General features: G+C 50.6%; 1 protein-coding gene across 2 annotated transcripts in view; it reads left to right on the top strand.

Annotated features, from left to right (window-relative positions):
• RASL12 (RAS-like family 12) overlaps positions 1–16,242 on the top strand; it is a 30,236-nt gene extending 13,994 nt beyond the window's left edge. Inside the window, exons 4-6 of one of the 2 annotated variants that reach the window (XM_015412020.1) lie at positions 6,910–6,983; positions 11,126–11,316; positions 15,414–16,242. In XM_015412020.1, the coding sequence (XP_015267506.1) occupies positions 6,910–6,983; positions 11,126–11,316; positions 15,414–15,792 (644 nt within the window). In that variant the 3' untranslated portion in view covers positions 15,793–16,242. Of the gene's footprint in view, positions 1–6,909; positions 7,005–11,125; positions 11,317–15,413 lie in introns of both variants that reach the window. The other variant, XM_015412019.1, reaches the window with a different exon arrangement.
• Positions 16,243–22,280: the final 6,038 nt, after the last annotated feature.

Genomic DNA, 22,280 nt, shown 5'->3' with positions numbered 1-22,280 from the left:
CAGAATAACAAGCAAAAGGTGGGTGTGGCTGGATAACCACACTTCTGGTAACATGGGGGTGTGGCCTAATGTGCTAATGAGCTGTGCTGTCAGGGTGTGGCCTAATATGCTAATGGGTTCCTGCTGTTGGGTGTGGCCTATTATGCTAATGAGTTCCTGCTGGGCTTTTTCTACAAAAAGAGCCCTGATCTGGGAGTGTTTTTGGTTCAGTTCACCCAGAACAATGTGCAGGGCTAGTGCCCCACGTGGGCTGGCTTTTGCCCTAGAGTAGAATATGCTGGAGAATCTTCTGCAATACACAGAAAGACAGTGTGGTGTAGTGGTTAGAACACTGGACTGGGATCTGGGAGACCCAGGTTCGATTCCCCACTGTGCCATGAAAACCTGCTGGGTGACCTTGGGCCTGTCACACGCTCTCAGCCTAACCTACCTCACAAGGTTGGTGAGAGGATAAAATGGAGGAGGGAAGAGTGCTGTAAGCCACTTTGGGTTCCCGTTGCAGTATATATGGAAAAAAGAAATAAATAATAGATTCCCCATCTAGCAGGAGAGGGCAAACCGGATGGTTAAGGGGTGGGGTCCCTTTTCACCTGAGGAAAGGCTAAGGAATTTGAGGATCTTCAGTTCAGAGAACAGAAAGAGGAGACATGATGGAGCCGGTGTTCCCTCTAAGCTGAGTTAGTGTGAGCTAGCTCAGAGTTTTTTAGCCTCCAGCTCACAGATTTTTGCCTTAGCTCAGGCAGGATGGCTCCAGAGCAAACTAAGTTGTGCAGGAGCCAATTCGCTCACTCACAACTTTAATGCCAGCCGCTCACAAAGTGGACGTTTTGCTCACAAGACTCCACAGCTTAGAGGGAGCATTGCAGACCAGTCTTCCCCCTAAGCTGAGTTAGTGTGAGCTAGCTCACAGCTTTTTAGCCTTCGGCTCACACACGTTTGCTCAGGAAGGGATGGCTCCAGAGCAAACTAAGTTATGCAGTAGCCAAATAGCTCGCTCACAACTTTAACGCCAGTAGCTCACAAAGTAGAATTCTTCCTCACAAGACTCCACAGCTCAGAGGGAGCGTTGGCATGGAGCCTGATAAAGTTGTGAAGGGGGTGAAGAAAGTGGATAAATGTTTACTCCTCCCATAATACTAGAATTCAGGGGCATCCAATGAAGTTGATGGGCAACCGATTCAGGGTGGACAAGCAGGAGTACTTCTGCACTTAGTCATTAAATCACTGCTACTGGATTTAGTGATAACGACTAGTTTAGCTGGCTTGAAAAGGAAGTTAGATTCGTGAAGGAGCAGTCTTATCAGTGACTCGTAGCCACAGTGACTAAAGCGAGCAGATCTGCCCTCACAGAGGAGGGAGAGCTTCTACCTGAATAAAACTTGGTCTTAAAGGTGCCACTGGACTGTTTTGGATTGCTAGCTCACAGAGGAGGGAGAGCTTGTACCTGAAGGCGGGCTGGGGGGGGGCTCTGTAACTTACCGGGCTGCTTCTTGCTCTGACTGAGGGCTGCTGGGAGCAGGGGGCGGGGCTTGTTGCATGTGCCGGCCCTCTGGGCTCCTTACTGCCGGAGCTCTGCTCCTGTGCGCTCCCGCAGGAAATGACCCCTGGGCCTGCCTGAGCGTTTTCCAGGCACCTTGGACAATCCCATTCCTGACCTAGCCGAGTGTCTACGGCCCCCTGTCAAAAGTGGCTACCGGAGGTGGCTACCATGCAGCTGGCCCTCACCCTCTCTGGGGCCTTCTGAGGTCGACAGCCTGTCCTGGTCTCGTCCATAACTGTCATAGACACAGACGCCTAGGGTTGCCAGCCTCCAGGTGAAACCAGGAGGTCTCCTGGAATTACAAACTGGTCTCCAGACCAGTGTTCCCTCTAAGCTGAGTTTGTGTGAGCTCGCTCACAGTTTTTCAGCCTCCGGCTCACACATTTCTATCTTAGCTCAGGAAGGAGGGCTCCAGAGCAAACTAGTTTATCCAGCAGCCAAATTGCTCACTCACAACTTTAATACCAGTCGCTCACAAAGTAGAATTTTTGCTCACAAGACTCCGCAGCTTAGAGGGAATATTGCTCCAGACCAATGCTCCCTCTAAGCTGTGGAGTCTTGTGAGCAAATGTTCTACTGGATGAGCCACTGGCATTGAAGTTAAGAACATAAGAACATAAGAGATGCCAATGTTGGATCAGGCCAAAGGCCCATCCAGTCCAACACTCTGTATCACACAGTGGCCAGAAATACCAGTACCATCGGGAGGTCCACCAGTGGGGCCAGGACATTAGAAGCCATCCCACTGTTGACCCCCCCAAGCACCAAGATGACAGAGCATCACTTGCCCCAGAGTCCCTATCTATACCTTGTGGCTAATAGCCACAGATGGACCTCTGCTCCATATGCTTATCCAATTCCCCCTTGAAGCCGCCCATGCTTGTAGCCGCCACCACTTCCTGTGGCAGTGAATTCTTCAATCACTCTTTGGGCGAAGAAGTACTTCCTTTTATCTGTTCTAACCTGACCGCTCAGCAAATCACTGTGAGCCAGTGATTTGGCTGCTGCATAAATTAGTCTGCTCTGGAGCCCTTCTTCCTGAGCTCAGACAAAAAGGTGTGGGCCGGAGTCTAAAAGCCTGTGAGCTAGCTCACACTAACTCAGCTTAGAGGGAACACTGCCCCAGACTACAGAGGTCAGTTCCCGTGGAGAAAACGACCGCTTTGGAGGGTGGACTCTGTGGCATCCTATGCGGCTAAAGTCCCGCCCCTCTCCAGACCCCGCCCTCTCCAGGTTTCATCTCCAAATCTCCAAGGATTTCCCCAACCCTACTGAGGAAGTCCCTCCATCGGCTTTGCCTCTCCCTTGCACTTGACTTCAGGAGATGATCTGTTCCGGTTTTGTTTGTTTCATCCAATGGCCTCCTGTTAAGTCCGGTGCTTAACAAAATAGTCAGAGAGTGATTTCAGCAAAACTCAGGTTTATTTCAGCTCGACGATCCCTTCTCTAACACGGTACAACTTCTGATAGCCCGAACAGCTTTTCCATTGCAGCTGCTCGGTATTTAAACATTCCGGGCTAATGTAGCCACGCCTACTATACAGTTATCAACCTATCAGGTTGAGCGAATAAGGACCAATCAGAATCTTTCCCGCTTATATACATTTGAACCTGATTGGTCGCATTAGTCTTGGACTTCAATCCCTGTTCAAGACGAAGCTTAACATTGCTTCCTTATGAGATGTTTCACATTACATCTTAACGTATTCATGGCAGCTTCTGAATACGTTACACCTCCCCTGTCCGGATCGCTTCTAACTCCATCTGAAGTCAGAGACTCGCAGTTCTGTGCGATGATCTTTCCCCCAAGCACAGGCCGATCGGGGATCGTAGTGCTGACTTCAGAATCTTGCGCTGCCAGATGTTCAGCATTCTAGGCATATTTCGTTCCATGGGTCCTGCACGAGAAATTATCATCTGCCAAACCGACTGGACGACACGGCGAAATTTAGCGAGATTTATGAGCACTCTCCCAAACCTTGCCTGAGGACTTAATCCCAAAAAGGGTCCAGTTCCCAAATATCCTGTCTGCAAAGCTTAAAGATGAGTTTTGTTTTTCAGGCAAGGAAGAGGATGGGAGCTGTTCCGTAGCTCTGCAGTCCCCGCGAAAACAGAACTCTGAAAAAATATCTCCCTGCATGAATCACTCGATATTAATTTAGTGGCGAGGAAAGGGCACAGAGGCATTTTTAATTGGACCAAGAAAGATATTTCCCCCCCCTCTTTGGTTTGAAGGTCACTGTTGTTTTGCCTTTCTGGGCCTGTCCAGAATGGGCTGGGTGGGGGGGTGGAATTTCCAGGGCAGGACTACAGTCGCTTGTCTATCTGCCCAGTGGCTCTCAGTCTGGAGAAACAAGACACTTGAAGGGGGGAGGGAGTTCCGGGATGGGGGGACTCTTTCAAACAGTGTAGAAGAGAAGAGGAGATTGGATTCATACCCTGCCCTTCACTACACACAGGAGTCTCAGAGCGGCTTACAAACTCCTTTCCCTTCCCCTCCCCACAACAGACACCCTGTGAGGTGGGTGGGGCTGAGAGAGCTCTTGACAGAAACTGCTCTTCTTCGAGAACAGCTCTTATCAGAACTACGGCTTGCCCAAGGTCATCCAGCAGCTGCAAGTGGAGGAGTGGGGGATCCAACCCGGTTCTCCCAGATTAGAGTCCGCGCCCTTAACCACGATACCAAACTGGCTCAAACTATAGCCAAAGAGTTTTCCTCCCAGCAGCAGATAGTTTGCGTTGCTCTGCATGAAAGTCGCAGAGATGCAGGGGATGTGTTGTTGCCAACTCCGCATTGGGAAATCCCTGGAGGGACATCAGCAGGGCATAATGCCAGAGTCCACCGTTCCAAAGCAGCCATTTTCTTCAGGGGGGCTGATCTCTGTAGTCCGAAGACCAACTGTAATTCTGGGAGATCTTCAGGCCCCACCTGGAGGCTGGCAACCCTAGGAGGGAAACCGAGATGTTCCGGTCCTCCTTTATTTGCCAGTTGTCAGATTAGAGTCCCAGTCCACAGATCCTGAGAGTTCAGCACGCACCGGATTGCCAGCACTAGGCTGGGAAATATCTGGAGATTTTGAGAGTGGCGCCTGTGGAGGGTGGGGCTTGGGGAGGGGAGGGGCCTCAGCCAGGGTATATATCAGGGGTGGCCAAACGTGCTCAGCATGAGCCACGCAGAATAAACGTCAGATGTTTGAGAGCCGCAAGACGTGAGCAAATATTACACACACGTTTTTATTGGGGAAATATGCAAATTTGCTTTTTACTAACATTAAATGAGAATGCCAAAAATAAAAACAAAAAGGGGTTAAAACAGATATTCATAACGATATGTATTTGTTCGATGCGATTTGTCTGTTTGCTAATGATATTTACTTGTCTAAGAGGGAGAAAGAGATGGGGTAGGAGGGAAGGAAGGAAGGAAGGAAGGAAGGAAGGAAGGAAGGAAGGAAGGAAGGGAGAAAGAACAAGAGAAAAAAGGTGGAAAGAAAGTAAATAGCTGGTGGAGGGAGGGAGGGTGGAAGGGGGAGAGAGAGAGAGACAGAGAAACAAAGAAAGCAAATAGATAGGGAGAGAAGGGGGAGGGTAGAAGGAACACAGAGAGAGAAACAAAAAGCAAATAGATGGGGAGGGAGGGGAGAAAGAATAATAGAATCATAGAGTTAGAAGGGAGAAAGAAAGGTGGAAAGAAAGCAAATAGATGGGGGAGGGAAGGAGGGAGAGGTGGAAAGAAAGCAACTTTAATTGTAAACGCATCCTCCAAGCCCCCCCCCCACCCCATGGTGGCTGGTTTCGCTTGGAGAAGGGATTTAAAGAGACAAATGCCTTCTCCAAGCCAGCGGGGGGGGGGGAGCGCTTTGAGAATGCATTTAAAGTTGCTTTCTTTCTCTCCTCCCTTCACCTTGAGCCTACCCAGGGAGGGGAACACTGGCCGGGGAAGGGAAGACCAATCGGGAAGGCCTGCCTCCCCTTCATTTCCCCAGCCGCCCTGCCGGGAGCCGCACAATATGTGTGAAAGAGCCACATGTGGCTCCCGAACCACAGTTTGGCCAGCCCTGGTATATCTAATGCTATTGGGTCCACCTTCCAAAGCAGCCATTTTCTCCAATTGCAATAGCGGGAGACCTCCAGGTGCCGCCTGGTCGTTGGCGACCCCGATTACATGCAGCATGCCTGCAACTGTGTAAAAGGAGTCGAGGTGTTTACCTGCTGAAGAGATGGCCAGGGAGGGACTGTGGGGCTTGCGATGACAGGTGAACGGCCCAGACACCTGAGAGACTCTTGCACCAGAAGCCAGGAGTGCTCAAGGTCCAAAAATGGGGATTTAGAACAGGGCCTGTCTTGGCACCACAATAGCCCTCGTTCTCCACTTGTTTGGGCCTCGGTGGAGAAATATGCACGGGGCCGCCAAAGCCTTCACCGGGGTCTCGGCGACAAGGAGGCTGAGATATCCAGTTGCAGGTTCTTGGCAGGTGGATGTTTCGAGTCGAGCCCAGAGGCCGCGGGGTGCTTAGAAGCAGTGTTCCCTCTAAGCTCAGTTAGAGTGAGCTAGCTCACAGTTTTTAAGCCTCCGGCTCACACATTTTCGTCTTTGCTCAGGAAGGATGGCTCCAGAGCAAACTAATTGATGCAGTAGGCAGATCCCTCTCTCACAACTTTCATGCCAGTCGCTCACAAAGGAGAATTTTTGCTCACAGGACTCCAGAGCTTAGAGGGAACATTGCGTTAGAAGAGGGCGGGGATGGATGAGCGGGGGAGGCGGCCCGGAGCTCCAGCCGCCAGGCAAGGCAAGGCTACCTGTGTGTGTTAAGCACCGTCAAGTCATTTCCGACTTATGGCGACCCTATGAATGAATGGACGTCCTCCAAAACTCAGGTCTTGCAAACTCAGGGTCCGTGGCTTCCTTTCAGACAGCCTTTGTCATCCGTTTTAGTAGCGGGTTGCTCGGGGGTTTCTGTGTGTCGGTTCAGACACAGCCGTTTTCGCAATCGGCTGCTGCTTTGGTTTACCTGCTCGTTCCACATCTGCTCATTCCACATCTAGCATTTGCTCCGCTTAGGGTTGCCAAGTGGCACTTACCTTGCCGGCGGGGGACTCCCGTGCGGAGTTCCTCAGCACAAACCCAGGATCCAGGAAGGAACTTGCCTTGGAGACAAGTTCCAGGTACCAGTGGAGGGCAAGGTGTCTGAGTAACCAATTGCCCGTTTAACTTCTATCATCTTTGCGCAGTGGTAGTCTGCAGAGCCTCCTTGTGACCAAGTGGCATGTTGAGGCGTGAGTCTTTCTCCCCAGGGTAATGGCTCAGCTTTGGAGATCTGGGAAAAGCCGTCCTTCAGACAGGCTTGCATTTATCTGTTTTTGTCTTGCAGAGGACACATACGCTTCGGAAGAGGTGGTCGACCAACAGCCGGTACTGCTGAAGGTGATGGATACGGCTGACCAGGTATGGAGAGCTGAGCGTCAGGTAGGGTTGCCTTCTCCCACAATCCCTCCCTCTCCCCCCAACTCCCTCTCTCTCTCCCTCTCTCTCCCCCTTTCCCCCTGGGATTCTGAGCTGAAGTAACGGGCGTGCTGCCCTTGAAGGAGTTCTTCTTTGCCTCCACTTGTGTATTGATAATAAAGCTGAGAGTGCAAAGAGACTTTAAGACTCCAGCGGGGTTTCTTCTCCAAAGGAGGCTAAATTCAACCAGCACTGCCTCTGGAACTCCTCGCCACTTGAGGAAAGGGGAGAGCGTGCAGCAATGCAGAAGCACCAGGTTCGGTTTCAGACCCGGGGGTCGCGATTCACTCTCCATTTTCCCATGCCCTGAATTATTGACCTCAATTATTGAATGACTGCCTTGAATTATTACTCAGTCTCCGCAAGAGCTGAACTGGTTCTCTTCCTGAGCCCTCGCTACCTCCTGCGAGGTTCAGGTGTTGATCCTGCAGTTTGAGGGGGCAGGCCCAAGAGGGGATGGGTGAGGGTTGCCACCCTCCAGGTAGGGCCTGGAGATTTTGCAAAACTACCGCTGATCTACAAAGATGAGTTCCCCTGGAGAAAATGGCTGCTTTGGAGGGTGGACAATATGGCGTTGTACCCCGCTGAGGTGCCTCCCCTCCCCAAACCCCACCCCCCAGACTTGCCTCATATCTCCAAGAATTTCCCAGTCTAGAGCAATGCCCCCTCTAAGCTGTGGAGTCTTATGAGCAAAAATTCTACTTTTGTGAGCTACTGGCATTAAAGTTGTGAGCGAGCTGCTGCATGAATCAGTTTGCTCTGGAGCCGCATCCTTTCTGAGCTAGGACAAAAATGTGTGAGCCAGTTTGGTGTAGTGGTTAAGTGCGCGGACTCTAATCTGGGAGAACCGGGTTTGAGTCCCCACTCCTCCACTTGCACCTGGCTGGATGACCTTGGGCAAGCCGTAGTTCTGATAAGAGCTGTCCTTGAAAAAGAGCAGTTTCTGTCAAGAGCTCTCCCAGCCCCACCTACCTCACAGGGTGTCTGTTGTGGGGAGGGGAAGGGAAAGGTGTTTGTAAGCCGCTCTGAGACACCTTTGGGTAGTGAAGGGCGGGGTATAAATCCAATCTCCTCCTCCTCCTCCTCCTCCTCTTCTTCTTCTTCCAAACTTTGAGCTAGCTCACACGAACTCAGCTTAGAGGGAACACTGGTTTAGAGTTGGCAACCCTCACTTGGGTGTGGCTTTTTTTGCTGCATCAAAATACCTCAGACCCCCGTTCTGATGACAACCGTCAGGGAAACAGAGTCGGGTTTCTCTTAAAGCCGAGAGTCCAGAGCTCTTTTTAATTACACTCGAAAAAGCTGAGTCACACAGATCTAATAAGCAAATACCAAAGTCGGCCAGCAGTCCCACCTGCCCAGAGGAGCAGAATCTGCTAACTTTGCATAGCGTAGAGTTCCCTGGCCCAGGGCGGTCCTATTCACATCCTCTGGCACAATGGCCTCTTTATGCACTGCCAAGTGCAAAATATGTCCAATGGGGGGGAGGTGTTGAAACAATAGACAAAGGGGAGGGGGCAGGATGCTAATAGGTGGACTTTGCAGCCCCCTTCCCTACGAGGAGGAGTTCAAGGTTAAGATAAGAAGAAGAAGAAGAAGAAGAGAGGAGGAGGAGGAGGAGGGGGAGATTGGATTTATACCCCACCCTTCACTACCCAAGGGAGTCTCAGAGCGGCTTACAATCTCCTTTCCCTTCCCCTTCCCACAACAGACACCCTGTGAGGTAGGTGGGGCTGAGAGAGCTCTGACAGAAACGGCTCTTTTTCAAGAACAGCTCTTATCAGAACTATGGCTTGCCCAAGGTCATCCAGCCAGGTGCAAGTGGAGGAGTTGGGAATCAAACCCGGTTCTCCCAGGTTAAGAGTCGGTGCACACTTCACCGCTACACCAAACTGGCTCCCACACCAAACTGACCCATGGTAGTTTACACAATTATGAATGAGGTGTAGACAATGTTTTTCACTCTCTCACACAACATGGGCTTCCTTCAGACATCACAACAAATTTGTGGGCTCAGAGGCAGAGCCTCTGCCTGGCATGCAGAAGGCCCCAGGTTCAATCCCCGGCATCTCCAGTTTAAAAAGATCTGGCCGTAGGTGATGGGAAAGACCTTCTTCTGCCTGAGACCCCGGAGATCCGCTGCCGGTCTGAGTAGACCAGACTGACTTTGATGGACCCGGGGTCTGAGTCAGTAGAAGGCAATGTCATGTGTTCGTCTGACACGAAATCAAAATTTGCACCAATCCATCCTCTGGCCGGGTTCATGCGCGAGTCTCCCTCCCTTCTCCCGCCGGGAATCCTGGTGAGAAACTAACTCTGCTTACCTGTGAATGCAGATGTGTGGATTCACGGCCATTAGTTCCCCCTTTCCACCCAACTAAGATTCTAAACCAGAGTTTAATCCAGGTTTAGAATCCCGGATTGTGGAAGGGAAACTAACTTCCAGTGAACTGGCATACTTCTATTTGGGTGTCATGGGTGTGTTTCCAGTAGGGATTTTTCCACTCGAGGAGGGGGCATGATTTTGAGCACACCAACAACCTGGGTTTGTGCACTCCCTGGCTTAATGCGGACTTGCTGAGGGGTCTGCGTGGCTCCCCTCCCCGCAAAGCACTGCAGTCGGTTAAGTTATTAGCAGTCCTGAATTGCGATTTCAAATCTTGGTTTTTATGTTTTTTTAGGTTTGATTTATTGTGCGTATTTTATCTGTGCCGTGAGCCGCCTGAGCTCCGTAAGGAAGAAAGGAAGCTAATAAATGTTTTTAATGTTTTGGAGAACCAGTTTGGTGGAGTGGTTAAGAACCGCTGGACTCTAATCTGGAGAACCGGGTTCGATTCCCCACTCCTCCACATGCTGCTGCTGGTGTGACCTTGGGTCAGTCACAAGTTCTCTCAGAGCTGTTCTCTCAAGAGCAGTCCTCGAAAGAGCTCTTTCAGCCCCACCTACCTGACAGGGTGTCTGTTGTGGGGAGGGGAAGGGAAAGGAGATTGGAAGCCGCTCTGAGACTCCAAGTGAAGGGCGGGTATAAATCCAATCTCTTCCTCTTCTTAAATAAATGGGATGAACAAGCATAAAACTATGGAAGGTGTGTGGAGAGAGAGAATTTTTCACCCTTGGTGTTACCGATAGTTTGTCGGGGTCACCAGTGAAACGAAGTGGTTGTTTTTCAGGGCAGGCAAAAGGAAGCACCTGACTTCACACTTGTGGAGTGCGGAACTCTCTGCCACAAGAATGTGGTCTATCAGCAGCTATGAGGCATGCTATCGGAACCTCTGTGTGGGAAAGAGGGCGTGGCTTGGAACTGAGGAGAAATTAAAAGGCTGCATCAGTCACTAAAAGATTTTTAAAAATAAGTCCAAGGCAGATGGTGCCAGTAAAGTAAAAAAATATACATTATTACTTGGCTAAAAGTTCCCTATGCGTTTCTCCAATAGGTGTCTTTAGGGGAATCCGTACAAATTGTAATCTGGTTTTTAAAACAATGTTTTATTTATTCCCATAATTTTAACTAAATAACCATTGCTATAGAATAATGAGAACTCAGTACTGTATTTGTATACTATATTACGGACTCCCCTAATTAATTAATTATCATATGGCATTATGGACAGAATAGCCAGGAGAGCCTAAGATTGTCTGGCAGCCCGAAGTTCTAGCTCTTTAGCATTATGCACCACTAGGTGGCGAGCTAGACTTGTTTTTAGGGCAAGAGATGGTCAGAGATGGTTTGCCATTGCCTGCCTCTGTGTCACGGCCCTGATATTCCTTGGAGGTCGCCCTTCCAAATACTAGCCAAGGCCGACCCTGCTTAGCTTCTGAGACCCAATAGGCTCCAGATTCACAAGAAGAAGCCTGTTGGTGAAACACATGGGGAGTTTTTAGCTGAGTACTAAAATCTAGTGTTTTGTTACTTTACTTTCACCATCGGCCTTGGCTTTGATTTTTATCTCTTGGCTTGGCGCTGGCCACCCGAAAGTGCAGAGCCAGGAAGGGTTGAATGTACTTTGTTTGGAATGGACCATTTTCCTTGAACTCAGCCTAACGGGATGCCGGTAACCATTCCTGATGATGCACCTCTCCATTAGGATGCGCCAGTAAGCTGTGAACGCTACCTGAACTGGGCCCACGCCTACCTGGTGGTCTACAGCATCAACAACCGAAAGAGCTTTGACGGGTCCCAGCAGTACCTGGAGATCCTCGCGCTCCACTCGAAAAACGCCCAGCACGAAGCCCCCGTTCTCCTCGTGGGAAACAAACTGGACATGGAACAGTACAGGTGAGGAGGAGGCTGCAGGCAAGGAATAGACTTGTTCACGGGTCTCCAACATGGTGCCCAACGGCCCATCTAGTCCAACACTCTGTGTCACACAGTGGCCAAAACCCAGGGACGATCAGGAGGTCCACCAGGGGGACCAATGTTCCCTCTAAGCTGTGGAGTCTTGTGAGCAAAAATTCTACTTTGTGAGCTACTTGCCATTAAAGTTGTGAGCGAGCGATTTGGCTACTGCATAAAGTAATTTTCTCTGGAGCCATCCCTTCCTGAGCGAAGACAAAAATCTGTGAGCTGGAGGCTAAAAAACTGTGAGCTAGCTCACACTAACTCAGCTTAGAGGGAACACTGGCCAGAACTCCGAGCCCTCCCACTCTTGCCCCCCCAAGCACCAAGAAGACAGAGCATCACTGCCCCGGACAGTCTTCCATCTATACATCGTGGCTAATAGCTCCTCGTGGACCTCTGTTCCATATAAGAGCATAAGAGAAGCCTTGTTGGATCAGGTCCATGGCCCATCCAGTCCAACACTCTGTGTCACACAGTGGCCAAAACCCGGGTGCCATCAGGAGGTCCACCAGTGGGCCCAGAACTCCAGAAGCCGTCCCACTGCGGCCCCCCAAGCACCAAGAAGACAGAGCATCACTGTCCCAGACATAAGAGAAGCCTTGTTGGATCAGGTCAATGGCCCATCCAGACCAACACTCTGTGTCACACAGTTGCCAAAACCCAGGGACCACCAGGAGGTCCACCAGGGGGGCCAGAACTCCAGGAGCCTTCCCACTCTTCCCCCCCCCCAAGCACCAAGAAGACAGAGCATCATTGCCCCGGACAGAGCGTTCCCACTATACCTTGTGGCTAATAGCCGCTGATGGACTTCTGCTCCATCTGTTCATCCAAACCCCTCTTGAAGCCGTCCATGCTTGTAGCCCCCGCCACTTCCTGTGGCAGTGAATTCCACGTGTTAATTACTCTTTGGGTGAAGAAGGACTTCCTTTTATCTGTCCTAAACCTACTGCTCATCAATTTCATTGAGTGCCCACGAGTTCTTGTATTGTGAGAAACGGAGAAAAGTACCTATGTTCCCTCTAAGCTGTGGAGTCTTCTGAGCAAAAATTCTACTTTGGTAGCTGCTGGTATTAAAGTTGTGAGTGAGCGATTTGGCTACTGCATAAATTAGCTTGCTCTGGAGCCCTCCTTCCTGAGCTAAGACAAAAATCTGTGAGCTGGAGGCTAAAAAGCTGTGGGCTAGCTCACACTAACTCAGCTTAGAGGGAACAATTTTGTAAACCTCTATCATGTCATTTCTCTAAGCTAAAGAGCCCCGAGCATTTCAACTTTTCTTCACAGGAAAAGTGTTCCATCCCCTTAAGCATTTTAGTTGTCCTTTTTTGAATTTTTCCAATGCTATAATATCTTTTTTGAGGTGCGGTGACCAGAACTGTACACAGTATTCTAAATAAGGTCACACCATCGATTTATACAGGGGCATTAGGATTCTGGCTGGTTTGTTTTCAATTCCCTTCCTAATAATCCCCAGCATAGAATTTGCCCTTTTTATTGCAGTCGCACACTGAGTCAACATTTTCAGTGAGTTATCTACCATGACTCCAAGATCTCTCTCCTGGTCAGTTACCGCCAGTTTGGACCTCATCAATGTGTATTTATAGTTGGGATTTTTGGCTCCACTGTGCACTTGCCTATGTTGAGCTCCATTTGCAACACTGATGCCCACTCGCCCAGCCTCGACAGATCCCTCACAGTCCTCCCTGGTTCTCACCACCCTGAACGACTTAGTTTCTTCTGAAAACTTAGCCACTTCACTGCTTACTCCAAACTTCAAGTCATTAATGAACAAGTTAAAAAGAACCGGACCAAGTACTGATCCCTGCGGTACCCCCCTGCTTACCACCCTCCACTGAGAAAATTGCCCATTTATACTCACTATCTGTTTCCTATTAATTAGCCAGTTTCTGATCCACAAGAGGACTTGTCCTTTTATCCCGTGACTATTGAGCTTACTTAGGAGCCTTTGATGAGGAACTTTATCAAAAGCTTTCTGGAAGTCAAGGTATACAACATCTATTGGGTGTGCTTGTTCACCCCCTCAAAGAACTCTAAAAGGTTAATGAGACAAGATCTTGCCTTATAGAATCCTTGCTGATTCTTCCTCAATAGCTTTTGTTCATCAATGTGCTTACTAATCCTATCTTTGATAACGGATTCCACCAATTTACCCGGTATTGACGCTAGACTGACCAGCCTGTAATTTCCTGGATCTCCTTTGGAACCTTTCTTAAAGATGAGGGTTACATTAGCTACCTTCCAGTCCTTGGGAATGGAGGCAGATTTTAGTGATGGATTGCTTTTTTTTGTCAAGAGATCCACAAGTTCGTATTTGAGATCTTTCAGAACTCTTGGATGTATGCCATCTAGGCCTGGTGATTTGTCAGTTTTTAATTTGCGCATAAGTCATAGGTCCTCCTGTCTTGTCACATCAATCCAACTCAGGTCTTTCAATACCCCTCCCACAATCGACAGTTCTGGAGTGGGCAAACACCTCCTATCCTCAACAGTGAAGACAGAGGCAAAAAAAGCATTCAGCTTCGCTGCCACTTCCCCATCATACTTTAGTAATCCTTCTACCCCTTGGTCATCCAAGGGTCCCACCACCTCCCTGGCTGGTTTCTTGCTACCAACGTGTTTGAAGACATTTTTATTATCAAACAATACTGTGCCTAAGGGAGGATGCAGCTAAGAAACAAACCTGGAGTGCAGCACAAACCCAGCGTGGAAAAAGCCCTCTCATTAGAATATGGCAGAGACAACGGAAGGGGGCGGGTCTGGGGTCATGAGGACCGATGTGAACCAGTGCAGTTCCACACTCCATTTCCAGTTGGGGACTGAAGAGTTAAGCCCCAGGAATTGTAGATTTTGAAGGATGGGGGGGGGGGGGAAGCAGGAATCCCCTGTTCTCGGAAGGAATTCTAGGTCTAAAGGGCAGCAAGGGAGAAAGGGAGAAGTCGTAAGCAGGAAGTATGTGGATGCCATCGATCCAGAGGGAGGGAGGGAGAGCACAGACAGAGGACCCAAAGGTAAGGTGGGGCACACAGCCAGGTAGCCTTTTGAAAGCTAGAAGTCTGTTGTGGTAGGGGAAAGTGGTGCAAAGCTGGAGGAAAGGTTTTTTATGGGTGTGATGCAAATCAACTGTTTCTAGAAGCACCAGTGCCAGGCCTGAGCTTATCTAGAGTTCTCAGCACTCAGGTGGGAGCAGGAGGTCCCTCGATTTTGCGGGCTCCTGCCCACTGCTGACCAGTTGCCCACCTCCCCACTCCTGGAAAGCTCCTTCCCACCCCCTGCTGGCGAGAGCAAAGGACATAAGAACATAAGAGAAGCCAATGTTGGATCTGGCCAGTGGCCCATCCAGTCCAACACTCTGTATCACACAGTGGCCAAAAAGACCAGGTGCCATCAGGAGGTCCACCAGTGGGGCCAGGACACTAGGAGCCCTCCCACTGTTGCCCCCCCCAGGCAGCAAGAAGACAGAGCATCACTTGCCCCAGAGCTCCTATCTATACCTTGTGGCTAATAGCCACTGATGGACCTCTGCTCCATGTGCTTATCCAATTCCCTTTTGAAGCCGTCCATGCTTGTAGCCGCCACCACTTCCTGTGGCAGTGACCTGGCACCCCTAAGCTTATCTGTTCTGTACCAAATAACATCAGGGGTACAAACCCTGCATGGATCTATCTACCCACCTGGGATGGGGGAATTGCCTGTCCCCAGGCTCAATTTCTTACCACTGAGGAATTTTGAAGAGCAAGAGAGAAAAAATGGTTTCCATATTGTGGCACTCTAGGAATTTCCCCTAGTCTCTGTGATAGGCCATAGAGATTAAGGGAGGCAGCCTAGAGTGTCACCCTTAAATGATGCCACATCCTCTCTAAAATCCAGCCTTCCCAGGCATTGTGCCTGGGCCCTTGTTTGCCAAGCTCTTGTTGGGAACCCCGCGCAGGCCACTCAGGGCTCCAGTTCAGCTAGAGCTGTTTATAGATGAAGCTGGCAGTGGGGGTGATATCATCATTTCCGGCTTCCTTTTCCAGGCAGATCACCAAGGCCGAGGGGGCCTCTCTCGCCACCAAATATGGCTGCTTGTTCTACGAAGTCTCGGCCTGCCTGGATTTCGAGTCCGTCCAGCACGTCTTCCACGAGGCCGTTCGGGAGGTGAGGCGAGAGATGGAGCGGCACATGGCCGTCCGCCCCCTGTTCATCATTGAGGAGAAGTCCCCCCTCCACCTCCTCCCGCCAGCCGCCGTGGCCTCCAAGCACGGCCTGGCCACCTTCAACACGCTCTCCACCGTCAACTACAAGGAAATCCCCTCAGTGGCCCAAGCCAAACTGGTCACGGTGAAATCCTCGCGGGCTCAGAGCAAGAGAAAGGCCCCGACGTTGACTTTGCTGAAGGGCTTTAAGATATTTTGAGGTGAGCCAGCACAGTGGCGCGACGGACCAAAGAGGAAAGGAGCCCCCGCCAAGGGACTGCACAGAACCCTGGGAGCTATTTGGCGACCATTTTGAAGACCAACATTCTGCAGGTTGTGCTGCTGTGGCCCTGCAGCAAAGCACTCTGGGAGAAGCAGTGGACCAGACTGTGGGCAAACCATGGATGAAAGGGCCCCAGAGACCTCCTGGATCAAACCAATGACCAAACCGATCCCAACATTTCTCACAGCACTGCCTACCACATTTGAGCCCTGGCTGTCCTCCAAAGAATTCAGGCCAGTGTTCCTGGTTCTCTCCCCCTCTGTTTAATCTTCAAAACAGAGGGAGGGAGATTAAGATGAGAAGAGACAGTAGCTGCCCCAAGGTAGATCGCCATGGGTAACCGCCCTGTCAGTCTGTCTGTAGTAGCAGAAAAGAGCAAGAGTCCAGCAACACCTTAAAGACTAACCTCATAGCTCGGTGGCGGCTCCTACCTGGTGGAACGAGCTCCCGGAGGAGACCCGGGCCCTGCGGGACCTTGCACAGTTCCGCAGGGCCTGCAAGACGGAGCTCTTCCGCCAGGCGTTTGAGTAGGAGCCGCCACTACTGTACCATCTTCATCTGGCCCTGGGAGAAAGAACGACAGCGCCAAGCGGAACAGATGGCACTGAGCGGATAGAACAGCATTACACGCCATTTTTATGGAAGATCGATTCGGAACATCCAGAGCACTTAATAATAATGCCGTAATATTGTAGAAATTGTTTTAAATGGTTTTTAAATGTGTTTTATGCGCTGGCTTATGCCTGATTGTGAGCCGCCCTGAGCCCGCGTTGCGGGGAGGGCGGGCTATAAATTGAACTTATAAATAAATAAAACAAAATATAGAAGAAAAAAATCAATTCAATTGGGCTTAACATTGGAGACCTGTCTCTGTACACAGAAAAGTCAGCCTTTAGGCTGATCAGGCAAAGACTGGTTGACATTGAGAGGCAGGTTCTTGAGAGCCGTGCAAAAAGTAGATGCTCACCCCTCAATTTGGGGCTTTTACCTTCTGGGCATGGGGCTGAGTATCTAACTTGTTTAACGAACCCAGGGCAACGCAAAGCATATATGTTAGCCAGCTTTAATGTGTTGCCATCAGCAGTATTATACGGGAGAGTCCAAAAAATCCCATTCGACAGTAGATTGTGTTCCTGCACTAAGCAGGAGATAGAAACGCTTGTTTCTTTCGTGGACTTTCTACTCAGACCTCCGCCTTACATTCATGGAGCCCTGCTTGAGAAAGTATTCAGGGAAACCTGATAAACGTAAGATTTACTTTTTGCTGACAACCCAGAACCATGAAATAATTGAAACTGTCGCAAGATTTCTGTATGAAGCTTCACAAAGGGGTTCAGCGTCGATTGCAAATTGAGTCGTATGTTCTGTAGGTTATGCCTTTCAAGGTCGATTGATTGATTAAAGACGAACCAGATTTGTGGGAGGGGAGGAGCTTTCTGAAGTCACTGCTCACTTCTTCAGAGGGACTCACGAAAGCTCCTCCCCTGCCACGAATTTGGCTCGTCTTTAAGCTGCTACTGGACTCTTGTTCTTTTGTATAGCTGCCCCAGGGTCACCCAGTGACCTGATGGGGAATTTGAACTTGTGCCATCCCATTACTGGGCCAACCCTACGGATGCGGAGTTAAAAGGTACCGTGGAAAGTGAACTAGTATCTGGAAAATTGGTGGGAGTCTGTTTGCGGGAGCGCTACTGCGCTAGTATAACGTGGCATCCGGCGCCCATCCACATCCCGTCGCAAACCGGATGTTTTTTGTAAGCGCATGCGCACAACCACGAAACTGAAAGCAGTGCTGCTCCACGGAACTGCGCATGCGCACAAACGTGAAACGCTTGTGTGATCGCACCACTCCACTTCTTTACCACGCTCCATCATTGCTGTGTGATCGCCAGCTAACAGCTGAAGCACGGAGACTCGGGGGACTGTGCGATCGGGCTACCGCGCTTTATTTTGCTCCGGGGCAAACAGCCACGCCTCCCCCCACCCCATGTTATCTGGCCCATGTGACCGGGGCCTTTGTGAGCTACTGGCATGAAAGTTGTGAGCAAGTGAAAAAGGGTGAGGGAAAAAGCGGCAGTGCAAGAAGCGCTACAGACATTTTAAACAGCACACCACAGCGATTCAGAAGCGCAACGAAGGGGTTGAAAATGGAATAAAAGCCGTTTCCCTCACAGCTCAACCATGCTTTGTTAACCTGATGCAAGCGGGTTTGTACGAACAGGTAAATAAATTCTGCTAGCAGGCGGTTACTAAGACGGATCTCTCTGAAATGACAGAAAAGAATCCATTTGCAACCAGTTACCAAAACAGAATACAAAGGCAGTTTGAAAAGGGTTATTGTCTGTTTTTCTGTTTGGTTGCTTTAAATCGTATTTTTGCATTCGAAAAGCCACTCGGGAGTCCCCAGGTGGGGAGGAAAGCAGGGGTACAAAGGCCCAAATCAAGCAAACAAGAGCTGCCCCTTGCTCCTGCAAAAGACTGGGTTCTCATTAGAGTTGCCAACCTCCAGTTGGGGCCTGAAGATCCCCCAGAATTACAATTGATCTCTGGACTTCAGAGAGATCAGTTCTCCCTGGAGAAAAGGCTCCTTTGGAGGGTGGACGTCTGGCATTCTACCCTGTTGAGGTCCCTGCCCTCCCTCAGCTGCACCCCCCAAATCTCCAGGAATTTCCCGACCCAGAGCTGGCAACCAAAACTTTTCATTCACAACCGATTTCCAGGACCAAAGGCATCGGCCAGGCCTCGTGAATGGCAAAGGCCCTCCGCCCAAACAGCACAGAGTGTCCAAGAAGTTCATAGGAACCAGGTCATCGTGGGTCCCTCTAGCACAGGGATCCACAACATGATGCCCGTGAGCACCAAAGAACCCACTGACACCTTTCCTGTTGCTAGCGTTGCCAATGGCCTGGGGGGGGGGGTAGCCAATCCCATTTTTGTGGGTTTCTCCCCCCCCCAACAGCATCACACATGACGTGCCTGGGTCACCTGGAAGTGACATCAGCACGTTGACAATGTTGGGGTTGACACTCTGGCTTTTGGCCAAAACTCTATGGTTTGATGCCGATTTTGCCATAGAGTTTTGCCCAAAATCCAGAGTGTCGCTCCCCATGTCACCGACGTCCAGGGGTCATTTCCTGCAGGAGGGCACAGGAGCGGAACTCCGGCATTAAAGAGCCCAGGGGGCGGGCACATGCAACAAGCCCCGCCCCCTGCTCCCAGCAGCCCTCAGTCAGAGCAAAAAGCAGCCAGGTATGCTTCCCCACCCCCCAATAGCTAGCAGTCCAAAACAGTCCAGTGGCACCTTTAAGACCAGGTTTTATTCAGGTTCAAGCTCTCCCTCCTCTGTGAGGGCAGATCTGCACGTTTCTCCCCCCCACCCCAATAGCTAGCAATCCAAAACAGTCCAGTGGAACCTGAGCGGTGGGTGTTGCCTTCTGACACACTTCCGGTGATGTCAGGGGGTGTGGCATATGCAAATAAGTTATGCAAATAAGTTATGCTAATGAGCTCCTGCACCTCTTTTCTACGAAATGACCCCTGCCGATGTCACTTCTAGGTGACACAGGCACGTCATGTGCAATGTCGCCGTGGGGGGATGGGGGGGGCCATGTCACTTCCCATTCCTGGAATGCCCCCCCATCCCCCCACTGGTGGGCAAAAGGGACGAGGCAACTCTGCCCGGTGTCCACAATTTGAAATTAGATTGGTTGTGCAGAACGGCAGGTTTTTCAAAATGTGACTTTGGTGGCCACTGCCATCATAGAATCGTAGAGCTGGAAGGGACCTCCAGGGTCATCTAGTCCAACCCCCTGCACAATGCAGGAAATTCACAAATACCTGCCCCCTCCACACCCCCATTGACCACTGTTCCACGCCCAGAAGATGACAAAAAACCTCCAGGATTGCTTCCTGACCCCAAAGTGGCAGTCAACATTTTCCTGGGCATCACAGCACCACGTTCTTTACTGTGTGATTGAAGCTAAGCTGTGGCAGCCATTTTGCGGCTGGCTCCTCCCCCTGCGACAACCATTCCGTGCCGGCCATTTTGTGGCTGCACCCACCACACTGTGTCAGAATTGCAAGTTGCCCACACACTGGAAAAGGTTGGGGACCCCTGCTCTAGCATAATCTACTTGGATGGATGGATGGATGGATGGATGGATGGATGGATGGATGGATGGATGGATGGGGATTGTTCCTTATCCTGCATGTATGATTGGGTACATGCCAGTCGATCCCAGAGGCTGAACCAGGTAGGGTTGCCAAGTCCATCTTCCACCCCCAGTGGGGGACTTTGGAGGCGTTCCTGGAGGGGGCGGGGCATCCCGACGTGATGACATCACGTTAGGGACGTCCGCCTCCCCCCCCCCCGGTGCGCCAGATCTCCAGAAACTGCAGTTCCCTGCACTTAAAGGAGCCGGCGTTTCCCTTTTAAGAGAACGAAGCTGGCATTTCCCTTCACGCTTGCGGAGATCGGGCTTGGGAGGAAACACGGGTTCCACACACTTAAAGGGAGAGAGATGGGTGGCTGTGGGTGTTGGGGGCGGGTAGAACCCCCCCCAAAATGGGGGACCTTTGGCAAACCGGGTGGGGGGGGGTTGGCAACCCTAGAACCAGGGAACTTTGACTGGTGCACAACCCTGGAGCTATGGGCCCATCCCCTGAAACACTGGAGTACCCTATTTGCACACATTCTGCCTCCTTGTTTGGCACAAAAATCTCCAAATCCTGCATTCGGCACTATTTCATACGGTCTAGCCTCATTGTGTTTCCTATACGTAAATTCATCATTTGGTATAAATGTGAGATCATGTGCGGACCTGGGCAGCAGGATGTCAGTCTAAATGTTCCATGTTCATTTGGGAAAACTGCAAATGATGCTTTCCGGGGGACGTAAAAATCTGGGGGCCTGCGTCTAGAGAACAAAACTCACATCACAGAGGACACAACGAGACACGCAGTTGGGCGGGCCCAAGGTTCGTTCCTGTGCCGGTTTTTGTTCCTGGCTCTGTCCCCCAAGACACCTGGCTTCAGCCAGGAGAATTGATTGACGCAAAACCAATGTGTAATTTTTATACGTTTGCGATCCATGTTTTCTAATCACTTGGGATGTGTTTTTCTTGGGCGAGAACTGAGGCAGCAGGAGGGAACATGCAGAGGTGGAGCACAGCTACCAGTGTGTGTGTGCATGGACACGTGGAGCATGCCAATGAAACAAAACTGTGGTGCTCCTTGCTTTCGGTTTTATAAAGCCACGACAAAGACGAGAGACTTTTGGATCGCCAGAGTTGAAGGACAGGTGGAAGGAGCACAGAGCCCCCTAGTGGAAGACGAACGCATTACCGTTGTGGCGGATTTCCTCTTTGTGCTCCCCAAAGCCATGCACCCCAGAGATGTCCCCTTTTGAATGATGCTTGCACAATTCCATGGGAGCCTGGCAGTAGCACTAGGGTTGCCACTTTGTGAGCTACTGGCATTAAAGTCGCGAGCGAGCCATTTGGCTGCTGCATTCATTAGTTTGCTCTGGAGCCCTCCTCCCTGAGCTGAGACAAAAATGGGTGAGCCGGAGGCTAAAAAAACTGTGAGCTGGCTCACACTAAGTCAGCTGAGAGGGAACACTGCTGAGGTTGCGAAGTCCCACCGGCCACCGGCACGGGGGGGGGGGCAGGGTTAGCAAATCCAGGTTGGAAAACTCCTGGAGATTTGGGGATGGAGCCCGGGAAGGGCGGGGACCTTGGTGGGGTACAACGATGTAAATTTCATCCTTGGGAACATCCATTTTCTCCAGGAGACAGGTCAAGACGGGTCGCCATGTGAGTCTGTCTGTAGCAGCAGAAAGGAGCAAGAGTCCAGGAGCACCTTAAAAGACTATGAGACTCACCAAACATGTGGAACGCTCCCACTCAGCTGTGGAGTCTTGTGAGCAAAAATTCTACTCTGTGAGCTGCTGGCATCAAAGTTGTGAGCAAGCCATTTGGCTGCTGCATAAATTAAGTTTGCTCTGGAGCCACATCCTTCCTGAGCTGAGACAGAAATGTGTGAGCCGGAGGCTAAAAAACTGTGAGCTAGCTCACACTAACTTAGCTTAGAGGGAACACTAGGTAAACCTGAAGATTTCAGGGTGGAGGCTGGGGAGGGTGATGTTTGGGGCAGGGAGGGACCACAAGAGATATCATGCCATAAAATCCATCCTCCAAAGCAGCCATTTTCTCCAGGGGAACTGATCTCTGTAGTCTGGAAATCTGTTGTAATTGCCAGGTTTCCATGATGTGCTGGCGGGGTGGTGGTGGTGGTGGAAGGGGGCCTTCTGGGAGTGGGGTGGAGCGCCGCCCCAAAAGAGTGACGTTATGCGATGACGTCCCTGACATGATGACATCACACAGCAGTGACATCATCACATCAGGGACATTGCACAGCGAGGCTCT

This window comes from Gekko japonicus, unplaced genomic scaffold (genome assembly GCF_001447785.1).
Source record: "Gekko japonicus isolate JY-2015 unplaced genomic scaffold, Gekko_japonicus_V1.1 scaffold864, whole genome shotgun sequence".
Lineage (NCBI taxonomy): Eukaryota > Metazoa > Chordata > Lepidosauria > Squamata > Gekkonidae > Gekko > Gekko japonicus.
The sequence above is the reverse complement of the archived record's forward strand: the minus strand, read 5'-3'. Positions and strand labels throughout refer to the sequence as shown.